This window comes from Garra rufa, chromosome 8, assembly GCF_049309525.1.
Source record: "Garra rufa chromosome 8, GarRuf1.0, whole genome shotgun sequence".
Lineage (NCBI taxonomy): Eukaryota > Metazoa > Chordata > Actinopteri > Cypriniformes > Cyprinidae > Garra > Garra rufa.
Genome location: NC_133368.1, coordinates 9,149,131 through 9,159,239, shown reverse-complemented (window position 1 = coordinate 9,159,239; position 10,109 = coordinate 9,149,131). Strand labels below are relative to the sequence as shown.

At 34.9% G+C, this 10,109-nt stretch overlaps 1 protein-coding gene across 1 annotated transcript in view; it reads right to left on the bottom strand.

Moving 5' to 3' along the window:
• Positions 1 to 778: 778 nt before the first annotated feature.
• Positions 779 to 10,109, bottom strand: part of myo16 (myosin XVI) — a 341,691-nt gene continuing 332,360 nt past the window's right edge. Inside the window, exon 35 of the mRNA XM_073846062.1 lies at positions 779 to 4,480. Within this exon, the coding sequence (XP_073702163.1) occupies positions 4,304 to 4,480 (177 nt within the window). The 3' untranslated portion in view covers positions 779 to 4,303. The remainder of the gene's footprint in view (positions 4,481 to 10,109) is intronic.

Below are 10,109 nucleotides of genomic sequence, written 5' to 3'. Positions count from 1 at the left end.
TAAGCTTGGTGAACCGTTTTGGAGAGTTTTATGTTTCCCTGTTCAAAGAGATAGGAGCTGCAGTTGCACAAAGAGTATAGTCAATATAAGTTCCTTGACGTTTCAAAGATGGCCACCGAGTGAAATGACTTGCCTTAAAGGGACTTACATACATTCTAAATCATAAACATCTTAAAGACATCTAATAAACGTATTTTTGACTTCTGATATGAAACATCATAAGGACCTATTGCAGATGAGCGAACACTATAAAAAAAACGTCTTGCATTTATAAATGCAGACGTCATATAGACGTCTGTATGTGTGCTATCAGGGTAATTTAGATGATTTTCTCTGTAGCAGTGTAGAAGTAAACAACATTGATAGAATTAACAGTGTTAAATTCCACACAAAGACTTGCATTTTTTTTTTTTAAACCATGTACAGGCATATTAATGATTTTATATACCCAGCAGGCACACAACGTCATAAGATGCTGATATATGGTTAAATTTCGGTTGCGATGTCAGGTAACCAAAACTCAATTTCAATTCAACATTTAATGTTACGGTTAATTTGATGTCCAATACAGACGTTAGTGAATGTTGATATTTTGTTTTTAGGTTGTGTAACCAACATCAAATACTGACATTAACCCGATTTTCATTTTTAACCAAAATGCAACATATGTCTGACATTGGGCTCCAACGTCAACCTGGCGTTACATTAATGCTGGTGTCTGCTGTGTATAGTTTCTCCACCAGTTCCTCCAAAAATAATTGTCCACAGTAAGAAATAATCAGTTTTTTTTTGTCAGTTGACTGACACTGTGCTTTATTGCTGTACAGGAATTTTATAAAACATTTCGAAACAAAATATGTACCAAGACATACATTTCTTTTTCTTTTTTCTTTGCCCACAAACATGTATTGAAGTAATAGGCATATTTATATAGAATTTACAGAAAGATCAAAAAGGAAGAAAAAAAAAAACACATTGATTACAAAAGACAGCAACAGCCATGATAATTAAATATTTAGTTGATCTCTGCGTATCTGAGCAAGCACAAAATTCTGAATGAGTTTGTTTTCAGAGACCAGAATAGGGTCGAGTCCTAGTCGAGGCCCGAAAACAAAAGAAAATATGGTTTTAGACTCAGCCTTGACTCAAACACAACCCTATTCTCATCACAGTCTTGACTTCGGGCTCGAATTAACTGCTCTCGACTACAACACTGGAGGATGTTCTCTACATATTGATCTTGGCCAAAGCCATTGTTTTGCTATCAAAACAAGAGGCCCATTAAATCAAGGCCGTGTTGGCCTGGAAGGTGAGAGGAAGTTCATAACATCATGTTTAGATGGTTCCACAGCACCAGTTAAGACAAAGGGCATGATCCAATGATGTCTATATCTCCACAACGTATCAGACTAAGCACAGAAAAACAGATAGACGGGGCGAGTACATAAGAGATCTCATGCGTTAACATACGTTCTCTTTTCAACAACAGAGTAGAAAAATGGGCTCATACTGTACAGTTCTTTTCATTCTCTTTTTGCTTCATAGTATTGATGACAAGTCAATACTAGACATTATAAAATAGCGATTTTTTTAAAATAAATAAATGTTTGAAATAATAGTATCATAACCCTGTTAAGCAGTAGCGATGCAAAGCAGCTGTGGATCAAACCCATGAAGTGAGTTCCGGTCTCCGTCAGCACTGGCCTGCACAGTGATTTTAATATGCGTCTCTGATCTGCAGGACTGCACAGCAGTGAATATGCTTTTAAGCCACCGTCCAATGGAATGGGGAAAGGGACTATTCACATTAGATGGGAAGAGAAGAGATAGAAGAAGATATGAGATTCACATCCCATTTTAGAGCTGTCTGTAATGATGTATAGAGTCAGAAAGTATGACTCACTAAACTGGGCCTTAAAATCGTCTCTGCAATTTGTTAATTTGAATGAATTTTAGACCATGTTTCACACTGAAAATACAATCATTAAACACAACTGGTTATTTAAACCATATATATTAAAGAATTGGTTCACCTCCAGAATAAAATTTCATGATAATTTACTCACCTCTATGTCATCCAAGATGTTTAATTCTTTCCGTCTTTAATCGAAAAGAAATTAAGGTTTTTGAGGAAAACATTCCAGGATTTTTCTCCATATAGTGGACTTCAATGGTGGCCAACAGGTTGACGGTCCAAACTGCAGTTTCATTGGAGCTTCAAAGGGCTCTATACAATCTCAGCCAAGGAATAAGGGTCTTATCTAGCGAAACGATTAGTCATTTTTTCCAAAAAATAAATATTTCTATATTTTTTTTAACCACCAATGCTCACGTAGAGCCCTTTGAAGCTGCACTGAAACTGCAATTTGGAACTTCAACCCGTTGGCCTGGAATGTTTTCCTCAAAAACCTTAATTTATTTTTGACTAAAGAAACAAAGAAAGACATGAACATCTTGGATGACATGGGGGTCAGCAAATTATCAGGAAATTTTTATTTTTGAAGTGAATTAAGTCACTGTTTTCTCAAATTTATGTACATTCAAATATTGAGACCAAAGTCCTTGACATGGAGGGAGATGAATTGGCTCTTTTTTTTTTTTAAGTTTTAACATTCGGGGAGCTTGTTTTTCAGGACGCCTCCTTCAATGAAGCCTAAACAAAACACAGCGGCAAAGTGCAACTTAAACATACTTGCACAAACACAAATGTTCTGTACAATGCATTAAATATCTTTATACATTTCGAAGATTGGCCGAAGTCCTGCAGGGATGGACAACGGTTAAAGAGTTCACCATGAATAAACAATCATTCTGTACTAAAACGATATTCACACTATAAAACCCACCACCTTAGTCCTTCTGTCATTGCATCCTTGAACATTCAGAAATATCTTTCCATTATCTGTACATAATCCATCTATTCAGTCATACCGAAGTCAACCAAAACCCAAAGGTTCTGTTTATTCTCAGAAAAGCGCCTGCACTTCACGTACACGGCTGTGCTTATGGTGGGTCTCCTGCTGCAAACCCAGTGTTCAAGGTCCAAAAATATTTACCCAAGGTCTTTCAGGTAATAAATCTGCATGTGCACACTGTATGGATAAACCAAATGCCTCGAGGCCTCTGTTTGGAGGCTTCTGTGTACCTTCACAAATTAGGAACGACTAGAGAGATGAATAGCTTGTAACTTCAAGGGGACCAAAGGTCATGTGCTGTTTGTACAGGTCGTCTACTAAGGTACTGACATGTTATCATACAACTCAGCATTCGTACATAAGCACCTTTGAGGAAAAGTCCAAAAAGGGTTACGGGAGTCACATCGGCAGTAATATCCATCACTAGTAATGATTGTTCCGTCTGAAGGTGTATTGGAAAATTGTGCTCTTTAACCATTCAATATAAATCAGGCGTCTTCAAGTTTGTCGACAGTACGTCTTGCGAAACCTTTCGGTTTCGTGTTGCGTAAGTGTGCGCACATCAGCCTAGAGCGAACGATGAATGTAGTCCAGAAGCTGGTGGAAATGTTGTGGACCTGTGGTGTTACTAGTGATTTCCCTGAACCCTGACCTCTTCATAAGGTCACAACCTGTGTGTGATGGTTGCCACCTCTGATGGAGGGTAACCAAAGCACCTGAAAAAGCATGAGGTGTAGCTGCTTCTCTGAACCTGAAGGAGGACTTTGTTCACAAAGCTCGACCTAGAAGGTCAACACAAAGTCTTGTAAACTTTAAGGTCTGTCGCATCCATGTGTCTCGAGTGCTCGAGTTGGGACAGAACTGGCACTTTTTACCCAACCCACTAAAGGACAACCACATGTGGAGCGACCAGCACCAGGGTTTAACACTAAAATATGGCCCACGATGTAGACTATAGCACACAGTTGAGATATGTTTGCTCAGCCCTAAGATGAGTTGCAATCAAGGCGACGTGATGAGATCTTCCAAACAGCGTGATGTTTAGGACACTGCGAATGGGATTCATAATAGCCATGGCCCCTTTTGTCTGCCCAGTGATGACTTTTCAAAGTTAGGCTTGGTAGTCTTTGGGGGCTTCTTGTTATTTGGTCCCAGCTGGCCATTAGTTGGAGAGATGGTGTGGAACAATTTTCCAAGGAACCTTTCATTCTTTCAAAAGACGTGAAGAGAGGAACAAGAACAAGTTGGGATATGCCCTACTCTCCTGAGTTCAGAGTCTGGCTCTGTAACGAGGAAGTCACTCCTATGTGAAGGGCTAACCGTAAAAAGGGCCATCTGGCCTAAGGAGTGGGGTTTAACTGAGGTTTAACTCAGGAAGACTGCAATCTCTAGGGCGATGATTTCTTTCTGGGACTCTTGGTCTTCACTGTTAGGGTGGGTGAGGTGTTTGTGTGGAGCCAAGCGTTCTGCCAGTCCGGTCGACCATCACAAACACTCCTCCGCCAACGCAACAATTCCTGCAGAGTGGCCCGCTGATCCCCACATGCACGTGACCTCTGGAGAACCTGAGAAAATGACAGAAAGGTCATTTTTAGTATGGTGCATAACGGATGTATCCTCAGTAGTGGTAGCCAACCCTGCTTCTGGAATGTCTTTTACTTACATAAGTAGTAGAAAACCCATGAAAGACTTTAGTTATTTAAAAAATCCACATTGTTTTATGCATATTTTGGACTACTGGGAGCACCACTGTTTCAATGAAGTAAAAATGGATGCACTACCTGCACTACCTGTTGCTATTTTTACAGCAACTCTGAAAATAAAATACTGATACGATGACCACATTGTGCGGCTTTTGGTTGTAATTTTCAGTCAAATGGCAACACGAGAAGTGATGTAAGTCTTCACTACTTTCTTAGTGATAAGAAGAGGAGAAAAGAACGTATTAAAAGACCCACGTCTTTGTTCTCTCCACTTTAGTCCTGATAACTTTGAGGCTTTAATTAGATCAAAGCTACTGAAAGAGCTTACAAAATGGCAGAGACACGAAATGCTAGATGCTATCCTGACAGGAGTAAATATGCCGAAGCTTGTCATGACGCCGCTGACACTGAAGGAGTTTCTTAGAGCAGATTTCACTCGATATCCAGGGACATTTAGACTCCTTGTGGGGAAAATCAATGGAACGGCATTTGGTTTAAGTCTATGATTATATCCATTGCCACCTGTAAGCTCTTTCAGTAGCTGTGGTCAATGTATCAGTATTTTATTTTCTAAAGTTGTATTACGGTAAAAAGGCAACAGGTAGCGCCAGGAGCTCACCGAGTGCAACCATTTGACGTTATCTAAATAATGGCGTTCCCCATTGTCTAAAGAATGTATAAAATGATGTGTTTTTTTTTTTTTTAAATAACGTAGATCTTTCATGGGTTTTCTACTACATATTTCAGTAAGAGACATCATTTATGTTATATTAAGCCATACAAGTTTTAATACCCAGGGTTTCCTTTCAGGTCCAACCTTGCTCCAAAACAAGCAGTTCTGAGCACTGTGATTGGCTGGTTTAGGTGTGTTTGATTGGGGTTGGACTCTGGTAGCCCTCCAGGAGCAAGGTTGGTGACCACTGATCTACAATACTACTTATCACAAATGAACTGAATATCAATGATCCAAACTGTAATTCCAATATAATTTAGATCACAACAGCAAAAAAAAAAAAAAAAAAAACACACACACACACACACACACACACACACACACACACACACACACACACACACACACACACGCACAAAGCATCGGGAAATGAAATGTTTCCAGCATTTGTTGGAGCTGTGGTATGAGCAAAGGTATTGGGTCAGGGTTTGTACAGATACTGTAAAATGAAGTTCCAGGACTTTCACTTTTCAAGCACTACTTTTTTGATTTTCAAGGCCTTCAATCAGAGATATCACTTATCGAACAATGTTTTCTATTTCAAATTCTAAAAAAGAGAAATAGATAAACAAAAATATATAAAAAAGGCCAAAGAAAAAAGATTTACGAAATCGCCCTGAAATCCTGATCTGAATCAAATGATTCGCAAACCATCATTTTAGATCAGGACTCGGAGCGCGGATCGCAAATTATTTCACTTAGATCGGACCTTCGCGTTTTCATAAACCATAAACAATTCATAAACCTGTACTGTAATCGACCTAAATTAAATGATTAGCAATATGCTCAAGTCCTGATTGGAATAAAAGGTTTCACAATACGCTAAGTTCCATTCTACATCATATGATTTGTGATACGCAATTTGAAGTCCTGCTCTGAAACAAGTGATTCACGATACGTGATCCAACTGGAGTGCTTTGAAACAGTAAAGAGTTTCAAAAAGCTCAATTTCATCAATCATTACATGCTTTTTAAAACAGTTACAAGCGATGCTGAAATTTGAGAATGAATGGCTCTTTTAATTCAAAGTTATGAGCGGTTTCAGCGTAAATGACTTAACTGATTTGGTTCATCTGTTCCTCTTTTCGCGTCTTCAGCCGCTTATACGACACTTTGAATACTACCACTTGCTTAGCTAGATTGTTCTCTGACATTAACAGACGTAATTCTGTATATTAAGCATGAAAATATATGTGCTTATTGACAAAAAAATTAAAGACTTATTTCATACATACATACATACATACATTGTTTTTCAGTAATTCAAACACTTTTCAAGTACCTCTTCAGGAATATTGCTGTTTTCAAGGGTTTTACAGCCTTTAAATTTCAGAAACTCCAATTCAAGTACTTTAAACACCTTGTACGAACCCTGTTTAAGATTGTCCATGATTAAGAAAAAAGGAAAAATCTTTTAAAAAGAAGAGCCAATTGATGCTACCAGATGCAACCTCTGCCATACACACATACACAAAACCCAACCCATGGGCGTCTCTCATCCATCATACGAGGGTAATCAATAAACAGATAAATCTATCCATCCCAATCATCTGCAGCTGGTAAATGTCACAAATGGAACAGGAGCTCCTGCTGTGCCTCTGATCCATTCATGATGGATGTAGGGTTGAAGGGAAGTCACATGGCTTTAGTTTGGTCAAAGAGAAACCCCTGTCCATTTGTTCTTTTTCTCTAATAGGACACCCAACTGAGTCTGATGGCACCAAGTAAATGACAGCAGAACTGCTAAATGGAAAGACTGTCATTTGTTATTATTAGTGAAGTTAATAAGTGAAGCTTACAGAATCCTTACAAACAGTCGTTTGGACGTAAAGACAGAGCTTAGGAAGTACAAATCTGGGCTGTTAACCTGGATCAAACCCTGAACTTATTACTGTCCTTGAGCAAGGTTGTTTCAGGTGAAGCAACCCTGGACATGTGTTAAATGCACTAAAGAATAGAACAGAAATAGCTGAACAGAAACAAAGAAACAAACCATCTGGGACAATCAGTTCTTTAACAATCCATTGACAGGATATATAGCGATTGAGGCTTTGCAATTCAAATGAGATCAGATCTCTGGAGGTTTCCAAACAAGAAACGTCCCCCATTATGGGTTCGTGTTTAATCCATCTAAAGCACCTGGATAAGAATTCAACAGTGCAAAACATGCCACTAAAACAAGATCAAATTACTTCAGCAAATGTATAGATGTATTGTTAAAGAATATATCTTGAACCAAAGAAAAGAAAACAGAATAAAATAAAATAAAACAGTTATTTTAATTTAGGTAGTTCCCCAAGGAAACTTTCCTCTGTTTCATTAAAAATAAAAATAAAATAACTTTAATTCAGTTAAAAATGATTTTCAAGAAAAATAAATAAAATTGAAGTATTTTTAATTCATAATAAAATAAAACAGTTATATTAATTCAGTTTCTTTTTCAAACATTCCATTTTTATTAAAAATAAAATAAAATAAATTTTAATTAAATAATTTTTATTCAGCTAGTTCCTCAAGGAAACATTTTTCATTTTCATCATAAAAAAAATAAAAATAAAAAAAGTAAAGTCATTTTAATTCAGCTAGTTCCTCAAGGAAACATTCTTCTTTTTAATTAAAATTAAATTAATTAATTTTTCAAAAAAAAAAAAAAACATTTCTCATTTTCATTAGAAATAAAACAAAATAAAATTACATAATTATGAAAATAAAATAATTTTAATTAATCTAGTTCCTCAAGGAAACATTTCTAATTTTATTTATAATAAAATAAAATAATAAAATTATTTTAATTTAACTAGTTCCTCAAGAAAATATTTCCAAAATAAATAATAATTATTATATAAACAATATTTATTAAAAATAAATAATAAATTAAATACAATTAAGTTATTTTATTTCAGCTAGTTCCCCTGAATTAAACTAAACTAAACTTCTAATTAAAAAAATTAAAAGTTTAGAAACATTTCTCATTTTCATTATAAATAAAATAAAACAAAACAATTATTTTAATTAATCTAGTTATTTATATAAAAACCCCACACATTTCTTTTATTCTATTTATTTGTATTATACATAAATAAATAAATATGTTATTTTAATTCAGCTAATTCCCCAAGAAAACATTTTTTATTTTCATTAAAAACAAATAAAATTAATAAAATAAAGTTATTTTAATTTTAAAATAAATAAAATATAAAATGAAATAGTCATTTTAATTCAGCTAGTTATTCAAAGAAAAATTTCTCATTTTAATTATAAATAAAATTAAATAAAATAGTTATTTATAAAACAAACAAACAAACAAATAAAAAAAAAAAACAAAATGGAAAAATAAAACAAAACAAACATACTAACAAAAAAACCTGATAATTCCCCAAGAAAACATTAAAATAAATAGTTATTTTAATTTAAATTTATTTTAAATAAATAAAATAAAAAAATAAAGTTATTTTTATTCAGCTAGTTCCCCAAGGAAACATCCCTGAATTAAACTAAACTAAACTAAACTTCTAATTGAAAAAAAAAGAAAGTTTAGTTTAGTTTAATTCAGCTTGTTCCTCAAAGAAACATTTCTCATTTTCATTATAAATAAAATAAAACAATTATTTGAATTAATCTAGTTATTTATAAAAATAAAATAATTATAAATAAAATGAAAGCAAATAGTTATTTATAAAACAAAAAAAAAAAAACTAAGAAATAAACAAAATGAAATGGAAAAATAAAACAAAACAAACCAACAAAAAAAAAAAAATCTGATAATTCCACAAGGAAACATTTCTTATTTTCATCAAAAATAAATAAAGTTATTTTAATTTAAATTTATTTTAAATAAATAAAATAAAAAATAACATAAAATAAAGTTATTTCTATTCAGCTAGTTCCAAGAAAACACTTCTCTTTTTCATTAAAAATAAAATAAAACAAAATAAAATAGTTATTTTAATTCAGCTAGTTCCCTAATAAAACATTTCTCATTTTCATTTAGTTTAACTTCATAAACTAAAATGAATAAAACTGAAAAACAACAACAACAACAACAACAACAAAAAAACAAAAAACAAATAATACTTGATAAAAACTATAACTCTCTCTCATTAATACTAAAATAATGCTGCACTCCGCTAAACCTCTCATTTCATAACTGTGTGAATATATGTTTGCAAAGGCTTAAGGAAATGTACAGTAGTAAATCACACTAGAACTGCTCAAACCTTGAGGATTAAATCTGATTATCGCTGTTAATCTCTCTGCTCTCTGCACGAGGAGCGCATTCAGGAAGATACAGCGGCCGATCATACAGTAGAGAGTGTTGGTAGACTATTTGGAATGACGTAAAGGGATGCCCTGGCCTATTTTACCACTCCGCTCTGAGAGGGAACTCATCCGGAAACATCATGAGAGTGTGAGAGCGCAGTGGTGATGCTACAGCACAGCAGAAGCGTATTCTAGTAACCCGGACCACCTACACACCCACGTACCGATCCATAATTTACACCTATCTGTCGCCTCTCAGTTCTGACATCACTACGCTAACAGAACAGAAACACAAAGATGGCACACAGTGTACTGAAGCAAACAAATCGTACGCACACACAGTCAGCCAATCACGCGCTCTCATTAAGACGGAGCACGACGTCTGTGTCAATCACTGCATTCACACCTGTAATGCTATCTGGACGCTGCACAAAGACAAACACAAAGCACCTGGATCACATGCAGCTATTCATATTCAAGCGCAGAAACCATTATGTT